This window comes from Ovis aries, chromosome 17, assembly GCF_016772045.2.
Source record: "Ovis aries strain OAR_USU_Benz2616 breed Rambouillet chromosome 17, ARS-UI_Ramb_v3.0, whole genome shotgun sequence".
NCBI classification, from domain to species: Eukaryota; Metazoa; Chordata; class Mammalia; order Artiodactyla; family Bovidae; genus Ovis; species Ovis aries.
The window spans coordinates 3,503,749-3,523,654 of NC_056070.1; the positions used below are offsets into that span (position 1 = coordinate 3,503,749).

The 19,906-nt window shown below is 39.6% G+C and overlaps 1 protein-coding gene across 1 annotated transcript in view; it reads left to right on the forward strand.

Annotated features, from left to right (window-relative positions):
* The window catches only part of DCHS2 (dachsous cadherin-related 2), a 349,005-nt gene that overhangs the window by 320,517 nt on the left and 8,582 nt on the right, over positions 1-19,906 (forward strand). The window contains exons 17-19 of the mRNA XM_060400925.1: positions 10,913-11,043; positions 14,013-14,299; positions 14,871-15,003. Of these exons, the coding sequence (XP_060256908.1) occupies positions 10,913-11,043; positions 14,013-14,299; positions 14,871-15,003 (551 nt within the window). The remainder of the gene's footprint in view (positions 1-10,912; positions 11,044-14,012; positions 14,300-14,870; positions 15,004-19,906) is intronic.

Here is a 19,906-nt window from a genome sequence, read left to right on the forward strand (position 1 = left end):
AAGTGAAGAGGAGCTAAAAAGCCTTTTGACGAAAGTGAAAGAGGAGAGTGAAAAAGTTGGCTCAACATTCAGAAAACGAAGATCATGGCATCCAATCCCATCACTTCATGGGAAATAGATGGGAAACAGTGGAAACAGTGTCAGACTTTATTATTTGGGCTCCAAAATCACTGCAGATGGTGACTGCAGCCATGAAATTAAAAGACTCTTACTCCTTGAAAGAAAAGTTATGACCAACCTAGATAGTATATTCAAAAGCAGAGACATTACTTTGCCGACTAAGGTCCGCCTAGTCAAGGCTATGGTTTTTCCAGTGGTCATGTATGGATGTGAGAGTTGGACTGTGAAGAAGGCTGAGTGCCGAAGAATTGATGCTTTTGAACTGTGGTGTTGGAGAAGACTCTTGAGACTCCCTTGGACTGCAAGGAGATCCAACCAGTCCATTCTGAAGGAGATCAGCCCTGGGATTTCTTTGGAAGGAATGATGCTAAAGCTGAAGCTCCCGTACTTTGGCCACCTCATGCGAAGAGTTGACTCATTGGAAAATACTCTGATGCTAGGAGAGATTGGGGGCAGGAGGAGAAGGGGACGACAGAGGATGAGATGGCTGGATGGCATCACTGACTCGATCGACGTGAGTCTGAGTGAACTCCGGGAGATGGTGATGGACAGGGAAGCCTGGCGTGCTGCGATTCATGGGTTGCAAAGAGTTGGACACAACTGAGCGACTGAACTGAACTGAACTTGTCAAAGATAAGGTGTCCATAGGTGCATGGATTTATCTCTGGGCTTTTTATTTTGTTCCATTGATGGATATTTCTGTCTTTGTGCCAGTACCATACTGTCTTGATGACTGTGGCTTTGTAGAGCGTGAAGTCAGGCAGGTTGATTCCTCCAGTTCCATTCTTCTTTCTCAAGATTGCTTTGGCTATTCGAGGTTTTTTGTATTTCCATACAAATTGTGAGATTATTTGTTCTAGCCCTGTGAAAAATACCGCTTGTAGCTTGTTAGGGATCGCACTGAATCTATAGATTTCTTTGGGTAGTGTACTCATTTTCAGTATATTGATTCTTCTGATCCATGAACATGGTATATTTCTCTATCTCATCGCAGCACTGTTTATAATAGCCAGGATATGGAAGCAACCTAGAAGTCCATCAGCAGATGAATGGATAAGAAAGCTGTGGTACATATACACAATGGAGTATTACTTAGCCATTAAAAAGAATACATTTGAATCAGTTCTAATGAGATGGATGAAACTGGAGCTGATTATACAGAGTGAAGTAAGCCAGGAAAAAAAACACCTATACAGTATACAAATGCATATATATGGAATTTAGAAAGATGGTAACGATAACCCTGTATCAAGACAGCAAAAGAGACACATATATTAGAACAGTCTTTTGGACTCTGTGGGAGAGGGAGAGGGTGGGGTGATTTGGGAGAATGGCATTGAAACATGTATAACATCATATAAGAAATGAATCGCCAGTCTAGGTTTGATGCAAGATACAGGATGCTTGTGCTGGTGCACTGGGACGACCCAGAGGGATGGTACGGGGAGGGAGGTATGAGGGGGGTTCAGGATTAGGAACATATGTACACCCGTGGCGGATTCATGTTGATGTATGGCAAAACCAATACAATAGTGTAAAGTAAATAGCCTCCAATTAAAATAAATAAATTTAAATAAATAAACATTATCTCTCAATATCCTATTATAATAAATGTGGTTTTAATATTTTTACCTTCTTACATCAGATCTCCCTTTGTATTCATAGCTCTGTTCTTCATTTCATCAATAATCAGTGTTTCAGTTAAGTTCAGTTCAGTCACTCAATCGTATCCGACTCTTGTGACCCCATGGACTGCAGCATGCCAGGCTTCCCTGTCCATAACCAACTCCTGGAGCTTGCTCAAACTCATGTCCATTGAGTCAGTGATGCTATTCAACCATCTCATCCTCTGTCGTCCCCTTCTCCTCCTGCCTTCAATCTTTCCCAGCATCAGGGTCTTTTCCAGTGAGTCAGTTCTTTGCATCAGGTGGCCAAAGTATTGGAACTTCCAGGGGACTGACGCTTCAGTGTCAGTCCTTCCAATGAATAGTCAGGACTGATTACCTTTAGGATGGACTGGTTTGATCTTGCAGTCCAAGGGATTCTCAAGAGTCTGCTCCAACACCACAGTTCAAAAGCATCAATTTTTGGCACTGCAGCTTTTTTTATGATCCAACTCTCACATCCATCCATACACGACTACTGGACTACAAACCATAGCTTTGACTAGACAGACCTTTGTTGGCAAAGTAATGTCTCTGCTTTTTACTATGCTATTTAGGTTGGTCATATCTTTTATTCCAAGAGCAAGTGTCTTAATTTCATGGCTGCAGTCATGGTTATACAGGTGTTTACTTCAGAGCCAGGTCATACTTCATAATTATATTTCTTTCCTTATTCTTCCCCTTATCCCCAGAGTTAATGATTATTTTTCTTTTTGCTCACCTGATTGGCTATGTCCCTGTACTTAATTACTTGTAAATATTCCATTAGCTCTATCAGACTTGCCCACTCATCCTTCTCCCCTGATATGCCTCTCATATCATGTATTCTATCAAATCTTCTGTTTCTTGGAGACCTGAGTCCTACTGTTTCCTCTCCTCCTGATCTAGCTGGACAGTATGGCTGTCCAGTTCAGTTCAGTTCAGTTCAGTTGTGTCTCACTCTTTGCAACCCCATGAACTGCAGCATGCCAGGCTTCCCGGTCCATAACCAACCCCTGGAGCTTGCTCAAACTCATGTCCATCGAGTCAGTAATGCCATCCAGCCATCCCATCCTCTGTCGTCCCCTTCTCCTCCTACCCTCAATCCCTCCCAGCATCAGAGTCTTTTCCAATGAGTCAACTCTTAGCATGAGGTGGCCAAAGTACGGGAGTTTCAGCTTTAGCATCAGTCCTTCCAAAGAACACCCAGGACTGATCTTCTTTAGAATGGACTGGTTGGATCTCCTTGCAGTCCAAGGGACTCTCAAGAGTCTTCTCCAACACCACAGTTCAAAAGCATCAAATCTTTGGCACTCAGCTTTCTTCACAGTCCAACTCTCACATCCATTCATGACTACTGGAAAAACCATAGCCTTGACTAGATGGACCTTTGTTGGCAAAGTAATGTCTCTGCTTTTCAATATGCTCTCTAGGTTGGTCATAACTTTCCTTTCAAGGAGTAAGCATCTTTTAATTTCATGGCTGCAGTCACCATCCGCAGTGATTTTGGAGCCCAGAAAAATAAAGTCAGCAACTGTTTCCACTGTTTCCTCGTCTATTTGCCATGAAGTGATGGGACCAGATGCCATGATCTTCATTTTCTGGATGTTGAGCTTTAAGCCAACATTTTCACTCTCCTCTTTCACCTTCATCAAGAGGCTTTTTAGTTCCTCTTCAATTTCTGCCATAAGGGTGGTGTCATCTGCATATCTGAAGTTATTGATATTTCTCCCGGCAATCTTGATTCCAGCTTGTGCTTCTTCCAGCCCAGCGTTTCTGATGATGTACTCTGCATATAAGTTAAATAAGCAGGGTGAAAGCTGGACCCCGTGACTTGGAACTGGTTTACTGCTTTCTATGGTAGTTGCATGCTTTGAAGATCCCATGTCTTTCTCTTACTTTTATAGTAGCTTTGTAGGAAAAGGTGCCAAGAAAGTAAATTCTTTTAGTTCTTACACATCTGAAAACACTTTTATTCTACTTTCACATGTGATTTATGCAATGGATAATATAGAAGTTGAACATTTCTTTTAGATTTTTGAAGGCATTGTTGTTTTATCTTTTAAAACTCAGTTCTGCTATTGAGAAGTCTGATGCCATTCTAATATGTTTCATACATTTTTTTTTTTGCAGTTTCTGTGGAGATTCTCAGGTTATTTCATCTGCAATGTTTAGACGTTTTGTGATTATGTGCTTTAGTGTGGGTATTTCCTTGTGCTGAGTACTTGATGTGCTCTTTTAATGAGGATAAATGATCCATTTTTTGGTATTATTTCACTGATAATTACCTCCCTTCTGTTTATTGTTTTGTGTTTTTTTGTTTGTTTGTTTACTTTACCCTGTTTTTTTTTCCTGGATCCTATTCAGTCAAGTGTTAGGCTGCCAGGATTGATCCTTTGTCAGCGATACTTTATTCTCCACTTTCCATTTTTTTGTGTGGGGGTTTATTTTTGTTGTTTTATTTTTCTGCGAGATTTTCTTAATTATAACCTTCTAAAGTTTCTTTTTTGTTGTTGTTGTTTTTAGTTTAATTTTTTTTGAATATTATATATTTTATAATTTTCAACAACTCTTTCTTAATCTTTGAGCTTTTCCAAAGCATCGTGTACTTATTTATGTGTTATCTTATGAGAGCTCTCCTAAGACATTAGTTAGAATTATTTTTTCCTAGTCTTTTCCTCTTTCAAAATCTCTGTGTCCTCTGGATTTATTTCTTCTGCTTGTCTAGTTTATCCTCTTTTATTCATGTGAGAGACTTTCTGTGAGTAAATAACCATCCTTGGTCCTAAGTGAGGCAATATCGAAGTCAGAATCTCCTGATGGATCTCGTTGACCAGCATGCTTGGCTTTCAGATGAACCAGAGAAGAACTTGACTACTTTGCAGGATGACATGTAAATAACAATATATAGAGAGGGGTTTTCCCCTTTGGGAGGAGATTTCATTTCTTTAGGGACAGTTCCTCAATATTACTGGGTATGAACATCAGACATTGTTTTGCCTGGGAGTGAAAAGAAATGGGCAAGGAATCTTGATTGTTCTATATTTTGAATTTAATCTTTTAGGCTATTTTTAGCTCAGTATCTCACCCTGCATTTTGCCATGTTTTGAGCCTCTCCTTGGTTATGTGGGGACAAATCTGTTTCTCACTCATCCTTGTCTTCCTTCAAATGCAGGGTGGATTTTAATCTATGCATTCCTCTGCCATCTGACTTCCCAGGTGACACAGTAGTAAAGAATCCACCTGCCAATACAGGAGATGCAAGAGATGTGAGTTCAATCTCTGGATCAAGAAGACCCCTGGAGTAACAAATGGCAACCCACTCCAGTATTGTATTCTTGCCTGGAAAATTTCATGGACAGAAGAGCCTGACAGGCTATAGTCAGTGGGGTCTCAAAGAATCAGACCTGACTAAGAGTGTGCACACACACACACTCACACATACACACTCACACACACACACTCACACACATCTCTAACTGCTTTTCAGTCTGCTTGCATTTTTCAGACATGTGTTGAAACTTCTCGCCCATTCCACTCACTAATATCTTCACCCATTTCTTTTTAGCCTTATCAACATATACCTTATTCTAAGTTCATTTGCCATTGTTATAGCAGAATCTCTAGAGGAATAGGAAATAAAATCTGTGTAGATATAACCAGAAGTTATAGCTCTTCCTTTCAGAGGTGTTATGATGTTGACCGATATTTTGTTTCTCTTGGAATTACAGAAGAGACATTTAGTTCTGGGAATATATTTAATAAACTGTTGAGAGAGAGTTTTGAAAAATCCTCTATCACTATCTTAGGTATTAAGGCAATCAGAAAAGAATCTGCCGGATTGAAGTCTCATTTAAAATTTAACATGATAAAAAGCAGCTTCCCACCACTGGTGGATTAGGAGAACTATGCTCTGAACTAGAATGGGACTTTTTTTATCCAGTGAACTTCATTTGTCATCTCTGCTGATATGCTCATCAGGGCAATAGTTTTGGAACATGGAGCCAGTTAGGCTGACAACAGCCAAGAATTTTGCAAAGCCTGCCAAAGAGCCATCACAGAAAACTTGAGGTATTGTAGAAGTTATGTGCAGAATTTCAGTGGATCTGCCTCCGTAACTTTTTATTTGTGCCTCAAGCCACTGAGGAACCTTGACTTGTCCTTTTGTTTTTAAACAGGATCATATTTCTGTCTATGTCAAAGAATCTTGCTTTTTAACATGACATAGATATTATATAGAACCCCTGAAATTGCAATACTGTGAAAAGAAGAGTCCTTATGACCACAGAGGAAGAATAAACAGAGCCATAACTTTAATGTCTCTGCTGAGACTTTAGTGTGTCACTGGGGAGGGGTAGGCAGCAGGGACAGAGAACATGATGAGTCGATTATTTTTTGTAAAATTTTTCCATATGTACCTGACTTACATTCATGCTAACAAAACAGACTTTCTAGGCTCTTAAAGTGTGAAATTTAAGTAGTTGTTCTAATGATGGCCCAACTTCAGTAGTATAGAAGGCAGCCTGTATGCTTTGTGAACCATAGATAGGCAGTGATTATTTTCTACTAAGTAGAATTTAAACCAACAAAAAGTTGATGCTTTTTTCAGTTCAGTTCAGTCACTCAGTCGTGTCTGACTCTTTGTGACCCCATGAACCACAGCACGCCAGGCCTACCTGTCCATTACCAATTCCCGGAGTCCACCCAAACCCATGTCCATTGAATGAATGATGCCATCTAACCATCTCATCCTCTGTCGTCCTCTTCTCCTCCCACCTTCAATCTTTCCCAGAATCAGGGTCTTTTCAAATGAGTCAGCTCTTCGCATTAGGTGGCAGACGTATTGGAGTTTCAACTTCAAAATCGGTCCTACCAATGAACACCCAGGACTAATCTCCTTCAGGATGGACTGGTTGGATCTCCTTGTAGTCCAAGGACCTCTCAAGAGTCTTGTCCAACACCACAGTTCAAAAGCATCAATTCTTTGGCACAGAGCTTTCTTTATAGTCCAACTCTCACATCCATACATGACCACTGGAAAAACCATAGGCTTGACTAAACAGACCTTTGTTGACAAAGTAATGTCTCTGCTTTCTAATATGCTCTCTAGGTTGGCCATAACTTTCCTTTCAAGGAGTAAACGTCTTTTAATTTCATAGCTGCAATCACCATCTGCAGTGATTTTGGAATACAGAAAAATAAAGTCAGCAACTGTTTCCACTGTTTCCCCATCTATTTGCCATGAAGTGATGGGACCGGATGCCATGATCTTAGTTTTCTGAATGTTGAGCTTTAAGCCAACTTTTTCACTCTCCTCTTTCACTTTCATCAAAAGGCTCTTTAGTTCTTCTTCACTTTCTGCCATGCTGCTGCTACTGTTGCTAAGTCGCTTCAGTCGTGTCCAACTCTGTGTGACCCCAGAGATGGCAGCCCACCAGGCTTTGCCTGGGATTCTCCAGGCAAGAACACTGGAGTGGCTTGCCATTTCCTTCAATGCATGAATGTGAAAAGTAAAAGTGAAGTCGCTCAGCTGTGTCAGACTCTTTGCGACCCCATGGACTGCAGCCCACCAGGCTCCTCTGCCCATGGGATTTTCCAGGCAAGAGTACTGGAGTGGGGTGCCATTGCCTTCTCCATAAGGGTGTGTCATCTGCATATCTGAAGTTATTGATATTTCTCCCGGCAATCTTGATTCCAGCTTGTACTTCCTCCAGCCCAGTGTTTCTCATGATGTACTCTGCATATCAGTCAAATAAGAAGGGTGACAATATCAGCATTGGTGTACTCCTTTTCCTATTTGGAACAAGTCTGTTGTTCCATGTCCAGTTCTATCTGTTACCTCCTGACCTGCATACAGGTTTCTCAAGAGGCAGGTCAGGTGGTCTAGTATTCCCATCTCTTTCAAAATTTTCCACAGTTTATCGTGATCCACACAGTCAAAGGCTTTGGCATAATCAATAAAGCAGAAATAGATGTTTTTCTGAAACTCTCTTGCTTTGTCAGTGATCCAGCGGATGTTGGCTATTTGATCTCTTGTTCCTCTGCCTTTTCTAAAACCAGCTTGAACATCAGGAAGTTCACAGTTCACGTACTGCTGAAGCCTGGCTTGGAGAATTTTGAGCATTACTTTACTAGCGTGTGAGATGAGTGCAATTGTGCAGTAGTTTGAGCATTCTTTGGCATTGCCTTTCTTTGGGATTCGAGTGAAAACTGACCTTTTCTAGTCTTGTGGCCACTGCTGAGTTTTCCAAATTTGCTGGCATATTGAGTGCAACACTTTCACAGCATCATCTTTCAGGACTTGAAATAGCTAAACTGGAATTCATCACCACCACTAGCTTTGTTTGTATTGATGCTTCCTAAGGCCCACTTGACTTCACATTCCAGAATGTCTGGCTCTAGGTGAGTGATCACACCATCGTGATTATCTGGGTCATAAAGATCTTTTTTTGTACAGTTCTTCTGTGTATTTTTGCCACCTCTTCTTCATCTCTTGTGCTTCTTTTAGTTTAGGTCCCTACCATTTCTGTCCTTTATTGAGCCCATCTTTGCATGAAATCTTCCCTTCGTATCTCTAATCTTTTTTACATGATTTTAAAAATTTAAGGTTGGAAGAAAAAGAACACTTATCAAGTAAGCTAAGAATGGGAAAGAAAGTAGAAGGGTGACTCAGCGTGGTGAGTAGAAGTGTGTCAGGGTGGTGACAGAAAGGGAGAAGTTGAAGACACTAATAAGGTTTCTGAGTCGGTTACTGGAGAAGTAAGTTGTACCATCATCCAAGAGAGACTGAATCACTACATGTAGATTCTTTCAGATCATGGACTTTTACCTCTACTTTACAGTCCTAGTCAAGAAAGAAGACTCAGTTTCTCAAAAAATAGTATCACTAGCTGTCTAATTCCACTTCTGAAAGGAAGATCATCTTCCAATTGACAATTTACTTTATTACTAAGATACTCTCCTGTAACTCATACTGTTTAGAAGGCAGTGGGAAGCTAATGATTATACCTTACAGTGTGATATATACCCAGGAAGAGAGACACATTGAAAAGTATCACAGTGGAGTACAACTTTCCAGTCAACTAAGACCTGTACTTAAATCCTGGCTCTGTCATCTGATATATTTATAATCTTGAGCAAATCTTGAGAAACCAACATCAACATATATTAAAGAAAGCCAAATAAGGCAAGACATATGTCCTCAAGGAATTTATAGGAGAGGTAGACAAATAAGTCATTAAGAAGAAAGAATGATGATTGCTATGGTGAAAGAATGTGCAGGGTGCTATGGGGCAGAGAAAGGGGCACCCAAATCAGATGAGATGCCAGGGAAAGCTTACAGAGATGTTAGCTTTGAAAGACCAAAGGGGTGTACTTACAGGAATTCCAGGCAGAAGCTATGTCCCAGAAGGTTATATGTACGTGCTCAAGACTTATATTACCTCTTGTAGACATGGAGAGCCAAGGAAAGGTTTTAATTAGAGGAGACAGGTTTTCAAACCAGAATTTTTGATAAAGCAATTGAGGAGTTGCAGAGTGGAGGATGAAGAGGAGCATTTGAGACTTGCAATAGGAAGATTGGTGAGTAGCAAGCACTCCAGTTGAGGAAAGATATGGTGAATACACAGCATGCCAGCCAAAGATGGTAAGGGGATGAGGTTAGAGCAGACACCTTGTCCTGCTTTGCCTGAGACTGTCTTGCTTTAAAAAGAAACTGGAAACCAGAATTGAAAGAGACACATGTACCCCAATGTTCATCACAGCACTGTTTATAATAGCCAGGATATGGAAACAACCTAGATGTCCATCAGCAGATGAATGGATAAGAAAGCTGTGGTACATTACACAATGGAGTATTACTCAGCCGTAAAAAGAATTCATTTGAATCAGTTCTGATGAGATGGATGAAACTGGAGCCAATTATACAGAGTGAAGTAAGCCAGAAAGAAAAACACCAATACAGTATACTAACACATATATATGGAATTTAGGAAGATGGCAATGACGACCCTGTATGCAAGACAGGAAAAAAGACACAGATGTGTATAACGGACTTTTGGACTCAGAGGGAGAGGGAGAGGGTGGGATGATTTGGGAGAATGGGAATTCTAACATGTATACTATCATGTAAGAATTGAATCGCCAGTCCATGTCTGACGTAGGGTACAGCATGCTTGGGGCTGGTGCATGGGGATGACCCAGAGAGATGTTGTGGGGAGGGAGGTGGGAGGGGGGGTCATGTTTGGGAACGCATGTAAGAATTAAAGATTTTAAAATTAAAAAAATAAATAAATTAAAAAAAAAGAAACTGAAAGTACCGCACCCCAGGAAGCCTTTCAGTCCCTATGAAGCCAGTCGGATGACCAGTTCATCTGAGGCTCTGAGGTGGGAGTGAGATGGATAGGTATACTGATCCAAATCATATTCAGATGGTAAAATCTATAAGACTCATAACGACTTAGATGTTGTCAGGGTGGTGACAGAAAGGGAGAAGCTGAAGACACTAATAAGGTTTCTGAGTCAGTTACTGGAGAAGCAAGTTGTGCCGTCATCCAACAGAGACTGAATCACTGCATGTAGATTCTTTCAGATCATGGACTTTTCCCTCTACTTTACAGTCCTAGTCAATAAACCATCTTTTGCGTGTGTATTATTCGTGGGAGTGCCCTCTGTTAATTCTTCAATTTTGATTGATTTGCAATTTAGATCTGAAAGAGAAATACAAAACAAACTTTTAGTGACTCTATCTTTTGTTGGTGCAGTAAAATGGAAATATGTATCAATGGCAATATTCAGGACATGTGTGGCAGAGTGGAGGCAGTTACTTATCTAAAGAACAGGTATTGGTGTTTGTACTTTTTAAGTTGTTCTTAGTAGAAAAGGACTGAAATTTATAGTCTGTCTCCCAGAGAGAGTCCATTTATTTTAAATAACCAAGATTGATTTGATTCTTTAAATGTGTCAAAAAATACACTTCAGACTACCATGCTTATGAAATAAACTTTAAATGATGCCTTTTAGAAAAGTCAGGGGAGAAATAAAAAAGCTAGTCAGCTCATTTTAAAATTTTCAAGTGGATATTTGATATTTATGTTGTTTTCTTATTCTCTGGATGATGGATAACATTCCTTGATTCTTTTCCAAACCAGTTTGATTGTACAAGCAACAGATAAAGGCATTCCCAGGCTTTCTGACACAACTGTGATCAAGATACAGGTGATTGACATAAATGACAATGCCCCAACTTTTCTCCCCTCTGAAGCAGTGGAAATTGCTGAAAGTAAGTGTGATCATTTGAAATAATGGTTTTGATTAACTTGTATATCGTCTACTATTTTTTCAGCGGGATGCTGTGTTAAATATGCATACTATTCCTCAGCAACCACACATCTATAAATTGTTTTTATCTTCATTTTACAGAATAGAAAATGGAGAGTCAAAAATTAAATATAAAATGTCAAAGAAGTTAAAAGTTAAAGTTGAGGTTTGCATTCAAACCAGCAGGAAGCTGAGCTCCCAAGGTCAAACCACTACTCCACACAGCTTCTTTTGTATACAGACATTTTTTAAAAGTGAAATCTGCTCAATGAAGCATCTTTTGTTGGTTGTGATGGTCACCCTAAAGCTCCCCTGAGAGAAAGTGATGTTATTAGACTGATAACTTTGTCAGTCTTTGAGTTACTAAACTCAGGTTCAGCTGCTCACCACTTGAAAGCCAATATTCGAGAGGCAAGTGTTAGAAAGGAAAGGTTGCTTTATTCAGGAGGCCAGTAACTTGGGGAAGAAGGCATATACTGTGTCCAAAGGCCAATTCCACAGTGCTAATAGGGGGCAACAGCTTTTAACGGGGAGCTTCATGGGCGTATGGTTAGAGTAAGGGCCTCCATGCAGAGTCACCTCTGAGGATCATCTTGAAATTGGTCATGTGGTAGTCTGACCATTATCTTGATTGTTTTAAGCCCAGTTAATCTTCAGTTCCAGAACTGGTTGGTTCTCATTTCTCTGAGGTCAGTTCTCAGAATTGTGATAGCGTATGCTATGGCTACAGTCTGGTCATCATGGAGTTAACTTCTTCCACCTGGTGGAGGTTTCATTATCTACAAGACAGCTCATAGAGTATGGCTCAGAATGTTCTCTATAGCGCTTGAGGAAGAACTCAAGGTCCTTGACTTTGCTTGAGACCTGAACCTGATATTATTTTGTCCTATTTGGCTGCTTTTCCTTTGTTTCTGTGTCTCCTCATTTCTCTAAGTTTATTTGATTAATATTATTTGTTATGGGGGCATGCTGGGTGGCTTGCAGAGTCTGAGTCCTTTGACCTGGAATCTAACCCAGGCCAAAACAAGGAGTCCAAACCCCTGAACTGCCAGGGAATTCCCTAAATTTATTCTTTGGCTAAATTTTTCCTATGGAAAAAAGACAAGGAAAGGCCATGGTAGAGGAGGGTTTGTCCCAGGAAGGCCCCATAGGGCCCTGCTCAGTTTATTTGCAATATACTAATGACAAGTAATAAGTGAAGGGAGTTGGATGATTTTTGCACAGTCATCATTTTCCGCTGCTGCTGCTGCTGCTGCTGCTGCTGCTGCTGCTGCTGCTGCTGCTATTAAGTCACTTCATTGGTGTCCAACTCTGTGCAACCCCATAGACGGCAGCCCACCAGACTCCCCCCGTCCCTGGGATTCTCCAGGCAAGAACACTGGAGTGGGTTGCCATTTCCTTCTCCAATGCATGAAAGTGAAAAATGAAAGTCGCTCAGTTGTGTCCGACTCTTAGCGACCCCATGGACTTCAGTCCACCAGGCTCCTCCGTCCATGGGATTTTCCAGGCAAGAGTACTGGAGTGGGGTGCCATTGCCTTCTCCTTCCTCTACTACTATAAGCTAAAGTTCAACTTCTGCCGAAAACTTTTATCACATTAATGGTAGAGGTTGAAAATACAAAGTTTTACATGATATGCTGATTCATCTTAATTTTTTGGGTCTCTGGGCTACATGATGACTCCATAGTCTGTGATCTCAAAGTTGTCTGTGGTCAACAGCTGTACTGGTAAAACCCAACCCAACTTTTTATAGTTGAAATTGCAGATAATGGCCCATCACTCTCCTCTCTCTTTTCACTCTTAATATCCAACTTATTCCTAAAATGTGCCTAACATTTTGTTATGTTCACTTTCCAAACAAATTACAAACATCACTGCTCAAAGAGGGGTATATTCCAGCAATTTTTATATATAAGAATACCTACAAATATTTTAAATAATTTAAAATATTATACTAATAAAAAAATTGTCTAGTTTTACCTCTCACCTATTTGATGTGTTTTCATCTGCTTTTACTGAAAGTGCTATTCTAAAGCACATGCATTGGAATCAAAATGCAGTAATGTGCTCAGAATAAATATATCACAAAAATAAACCGTGTATATCAAAACTTACCATAAGGAGTCAAGTGTAATTGGTGCATGTCAAGGGTGTTCAAATTTGAAATGTGAAAATTATTAGTCTCATACACAGTGGAATTATTCTAAATGTCCTGGAATCTTCTTTCTACCTGTACCATACCTATGAAGTCCAAACCAAAGTCCCTGTCCTGGCAGCTTAAAGAACACATATGTTATGTGAGACATTTACCATGACATCTATTTGTGATTTGTGTGTGTGTGAATACTATTAGAGATCTTTTGTGATCACCAGTATGAAGTATACTTTCTATAGTCTTGATAATTTTGAGAGTCGGGTTTTAAGAGAAGGAAGCAGTGTGTGCCTCTCAAAAGAAATGATTTTATAAAAATGAATATGAGGAACTAAGTATCTAGCTTCAGTATCAAAACATTTTCATTTAAATCTTGCTTGCTTTTCAGAATTTTATGTTTTGAATAATAATCTTCTTCCTACCCACATCACCCATGAATATATGATTTTGATATGGAAATTATATAGTGCAAATAAGTGACTTACAATGTTTCTTGGTGCTGGGATTGTGTGACAAACATATGATAAAAAGTGAAATATAAAATTGAAAATAGTCTACCTCTTCAATTCCCTACTCAGTGGTAAATTTTCCCTTTTATTGGGCTCATGAATTCTTCAGAGTTTTTATTCAGTTTGTAATGAGCCTTGTATGAGAAATCATGCCAAGAAACAGCAAATCACACTGGACAAAAAATAAAAATGCTTGGATTGAACTATTAAAGAAAAATATTTCAAAGGATGACTTTTAATGGAGACTGACAGTGGTCATGACTATTTCAGATTCTTTGCCTGGCACGATTGTGACTCGGATATCAGTTTATGATGTGGATTCGAATCCAGCTTTCACCTTCAGTTTTGTCAAAGAGAGTAATTCTGGAACCAAGTTTGCTATTGATCGGAACACTGGGGTAGTGGTGCTGGTTGAAACACTGGATTTTGAAGAAGCTTCTAAATATGAGCTGCAGATCCAAATTTCAGATTTGGTGCACCAAACAGAGGGGACAGTCACTGTCCATGTGCTGGACGTCAACGATAACCCACCAGTATTTTCTCAGGATTCTTACCAGGTAAATAACATAAAGAGATGCTGAGACCATGACCAAACCTGAAAGAACAGGGAATAATGTAAACTGAACCACAGTCAACAAAGCAATGTAGACAGACAGATAGTATTCACTGTTTTTACTGCCTAAGTTGGTGCTGAGAGTTTTATATTTAGCATCATGGAGAGTAGAAGTACATATGGAATTGAATCTCTCATTCAATTCAATTTCTTAAGTATGTAAGTAACATAAACCTCATAATTACACAATGTACAGTGTAATGAAACATTAGTGAATACCTTAGTGAATGCATTAGCTATCCTCCACTATACAGAAATAATTTAGAAGGAAATTTTTTCATAATAAAAATCAATACTGCATGAAACAGCTTTTAAAAATTTTTAATTTTGTTTATCTGAATTCTGGAACTACTAACACAATCTTCTTAATATATTCACTCTGTAAATTAATAAAGTCAGGTTCTCTGTTACTTCCATAAACAAAATAAATAAAAGAGTCAGGTCCTGGCTCTGTTCATGAAAATAGCTGTGTTCTTTAAGCACAAGGCCTGTCTCCCTTTTTATTTCCCCTTCAGGTCACCATTTCTGAACTGGTGCCTCTGGGGCACCCAGTGCTGACCATTGTGGCCACAGACGTGGAAAGCAGTGAGAACATTACTTACAGGATCCTTTCCTCTTCCAAGATGTTTTCAGTTGATCCTGCCAATGGTGAGTTATTTGTAGTGGCTGTAGCATTCATAGGTTTGGGTTACAGAGAGGAAACCTGAAATAATCCTTTCCAAATATGCCTAAAATAGCCCCCAGGCCCTCCTGCTGGGGTCATAGACACCACCTTCTTGTTTCTCTTATTGTCAGATGCTGTGGTAGCAAATTCTGGTGCTATTTCTCTTCTCCAACATCTCAATGGTTGGAAAGAAAAAGGAATTGATTAAATGCTGGCAAATGCACAGAAATTCAAAGACCTCAGTATAGTAAACACTAGTTCATTCAGCCGTCTGATTACAGTTGAGGTAATTAACCAGGCCTCCACAAGAATCAAAGTAAAATGGAAGGGATTCATTTAGAACTGAAGACTGCATGTTACCAGAATTTGGAAGCTTTTTTCCCAAGCCAAGTATAAGAAGTTTGGTAATAGTGTCATATATTTAACAAGGAACACAAAAAACTGAAACAGGAAAGTTTTTTTGAGCAGCTCTATTAAGTGGAGTGGGCTTCCCTGGTGGCTCAGATGGTAAAGAATCTGCCTGCAATGCAGGACACCAGCTTCAATCCCTGGGTCAGGAAGATTCCCTGGAGAAAGGAATGGCAACTCACTCCAGAATCTTTGCCTGGAGAAGTCCATGGATGGAGTAGCCTGGCAGGCTACAGTACATAGTGTTGCAAAAAGTCAGACATGCCTGAGAGACATTTACCCATTAAGTAGAATGTTCTGTAGTTTTGATGCTGTTCTTATTTCTTTGATGCCTCACAAGGCTCTTTGTTTGATTATTAGAGATCAAGACATTTATGGTTGTAAAATGCATTCAGGCAAGTGATTACAGAAAAGTTAAGCATTGTATAGAGACAATATAACAGCAAGTAGAGTTCCTTGGACAGCGCGAAGATCAAACCAGTCAATCCTAAAGGAAATCAACCCTGAATATTCATTGGAAGAACTGATGCTGAAGCTGAAGCTCCGATATGTTGGCCACCTGATGTGAAGAGCTGACTCATTAGAAAAGACTCCGATGCTGGGAAAGATTGAAGGCAGGAGGAGAAGGGGGCGACAGAAGATGAGATGGTTGGATGGCATCACAGACTCAATAGACATGAATTTGAGCAAATTCTGGGAGATAGTGAAGGACAGAGAAGCCTGGCTTGCTGCAATCCATGAGATCACAAGGACTCAGACATGACTTACCAACTGAACAACAGACATTAAAAGCCAAACTTAATAAAGATGAATAATTAATAAAGCGCTGTCCATAGCAGAGAATGCTCTAGAAAAATAACAGGGCCTGGAACATGGACATCACCAGATGGTCAACACTGAAATCAGATTGATTATATTCTTTGCAGTCAAAGATGGAGAAGCTCTATAGAGTCAACAACAACAAAAAAATATCTGGAGCTGACTGTGTCTCGGATCATGAACTCCTTATTGCCAAATTCAGAATTACATTGAAGAAAATATGAAAAACAACTAGGCCATTCAGATATGACCTAAATCAAATCCCTTATGATTATACAGTGGAAGTGACAAATAGATTCAAGGGATTAGATCTGATAGATAGAGTGCCTGAAGAACTATAGATGGAGGTTTATAAAACAGTACAGAACGTGGTGGTCAAAATCATCCCCAAGGAGAAGAAATGCAAAAAGAATAAATGGTTGTCTGAGGAGACCTTATAATCAGCTGAGAAAAGAAGAGAAGTGAAAGGCAACGAAGAAAAGATATATCTTTCTGAATGCAGAGTTCCAAAGAATAGAAAGGAGAAATAAGAAAGCCTTCCTAAGTGATCAATGCAAAAAAATATATAGATAAACAATAAAATGGGAAAGACTAGAGATATATTCAAGAAAATTAGAGATACCAAGGAACATTTCATGCAAAGATGGGCTCGATAAAGGACAGAAGCAGTATAGAGCTAACCGAAGGAGAAGATATTAAGAAGAGGTGGCAAGAATACATAGAAGAACTATACAAAAAAGATCTTCATGACCCAGATAACCATGATGGTGTGATCACTCACCTAGAGCCAGACATCCTGGAATGTGAAGTCAAGTGAGCTTTAGGAAGCATCACTATAAACAGAGCTGGTGGAGGTGATGGAATTCTAGCTGAGCTATTTCAAATCCTAAAAGATGATGCTGTAAAATTACTGCACTCAATATGCTGGCAAATTTGGAAAACTCAGCAGTGACCACAGGACTGGAAAAGGTCAGTTTTCATTCCAATCCCAAAGAAAGGCAATGCCAAAGATGTTCAAACTACCACACGATTGCACTCATCTAACACACCAGCAGAGTAATGCTGAAATTTCTCCAAGCTAGGCTTCAACTGTACGTGAACTGAGAACTTCCAGATGTTCAAGCTGGATTAAGAAAAAGCAGAAGAAACAGAAATCAAATTGCCAACATCTGCTGGATCATAGAAAAATATTTACTTTGCTTCATTGAATATGCTAAAGCCTTTGACTGTGTGGATCACAACAAACTGTGGAAAATTCTTCAAGGGATGGGAATACAAGACCACCTAACCTGCCTCTTGAGAAATCTGTATGCAGGTCAGGAAGCAACAGTTAGAACTGGACATGGAACAACAGACTGGTTCCAAACAGGGAAAGATGTATGTACTTCAAGGCTGTATAGTGTCACCATGCTTATTTAACTCAAATGCAGAGTACGTCATGAGAAACGCTGGGCTAGATGAAGCACAAGCTGGAATCAAGATTGCCGGGGGAAATATCAATAACCTCAGATATGCAGGTGACACCACCCTAATGGCAGAAAGTGAAGAAGAACTAAAGAGCCTCTTGATGAAAGTGAAAGAAGAGAGTGAAAAAGCCGGCTTAAAACTCAACATTCAGAAAACTAAGGTCAGGGCATCCCGTCCCATCACTTCATGGCAAATAGATGGGGAAACAGTGGAAATAGTGACAATTTTTTGGACTCCAAAATCACTGCAGATGGTGACTGCAGCCATGAAATTAAAAGACGCTTGTTCCTTGGAAGAAAAGCTATGACAAACCTATGCAGCATTTTTAAAAGTACAGATATTACTTTGCTGACAAAGGTCCATCTAGCCAAAGCTATGGCTTTTCCAGTGGTCATGTATGGATGTGAGAGTTTGACCATAAAGAAAGCTGAGCACTGAAGAATTGAAGCTTTCGAACTGTGGTGTTGGAGAAAACTCTTGAGAGTCCCTTGGACTACAAGGAGATCCAACCAGTCAATCCTAAAGGAAATCAGTCCTGCATATGCATTGAAAGGACTGATGCTGAAGCTGAAGCTCCAATACTTTGGCCACCTGATGTGAAGAACTAACTCATTGGAAAAGATCCTGATGCTGGGAAAGATTGAAGGCAGGAGGAAAGGGGGATGACAGAGGATGAGATGGTTGGATGGCATCAACGACTGGATGGACATGAGTTTGAGCAAGCTTCTGGGAGTTGGTGATGGACAGAGAAGCCTGCCCTGCTGCCATGCATGGGGTTGCAAAGAGTCAGACGTGATTGAGCAACTGAACTGAACTGAATTGGGACATGTTATGCTGTGTGTTCCCCATCTGTACCCACCACTGCGTCATTTCACAAGGGAGAGCTGACTTAGAAGTTAACTTCTGAAAGATGGATGTTAACTGGTTTCCTGTTACTAGGTTTACTCTTCTGATAGTTTTGCAGTTACATGAATACTGAATCCTTACGTTGTATACACTGGAGACTAATACAATGTTGTATATCAATTATATTCTCAGTTTTAAAAAGTTAACCTCAGGATTACCTGAAGGGAGAATCTGGTATGAGGCCCTCGGAATGTGATAATTGGGAGAAGTAGCTAATGTAGCCCCGTGGCCTGTGGATGAATGGCTACTGTGTGGACTTAAATATGTCAGGAATTTGACTTTTCTGTCCCTCTGTCTTAGTGTGTCTCACTCTCTCGGCTGCAGCAAATCACAATCCTGACAGCACTTTTCTTTTTATTTGTCTTAGCAACAAACTTTACAGTAAGACATTGATTAGAACGTTTTTAAAATCTTGACTGTTACCTTGTCAGCTGAGTTCATAGTGGGACTCTAACTGAAATGTGGCATTTAAAATATACTGTTTTATTTTCTTTCTTCATGGCTGTACTAAAAGCACATTTACCTTAAAAAAAACATTTTTACATACATACACACACATATATATATATATTTTGGAATAATAAAAATGTATTACATATATTTCAAAATGTGGATTTAAAAATGATAAAATATATTACATATATTTCATCAATAGTGGGAAAATCCACCAGCTGAATAAACCCATAGCTTTAGGAAAGACCTATCTAGAATTAAGCGATAGTTGTTAAGTCTGCATTATTATATCTACTACTTTCATTTGACTTGAATGAATACCATCCGGTATTTCCAGAAATTTATGCCAGAATGTCTCTATGCATGTTTCTATTGATGGTAAAGTGGGTTATGCATTATTCACATAAGGATGTGTATGTGTTCAGTTGCTTCAGTCATGTCTGACTCTTTGCAACCCCATGTACTGTAACCCTCCAGACTCCTCTGTCTATGGGATTCTCCAGACAAGAATACTGGAGTGGGTTACCATTTCCTTCTCCAGAGGATATTCCCAACCCAGGTACAGAACACATATCTCCTGCATTTTGTGCATTGCAGGTGGATTCTTTACCTGCTAAGCCACCTGGGAAGCCACCTTTCCTTAAAAAGTAGTAATGGGACAACTTACCATACAAAAATGAATTTTTAAAAAAATTATGGCAAATAACCTTTAAGCAGCACACATATTTAATTGAGTGAACGCCATGAATATTTCTGAATCTTAAGTGTTACAGAGGTATAAATATAATAATTTAAGCTTTCTATTTAGGGTTACCCTTGGTTATCACTTAAATG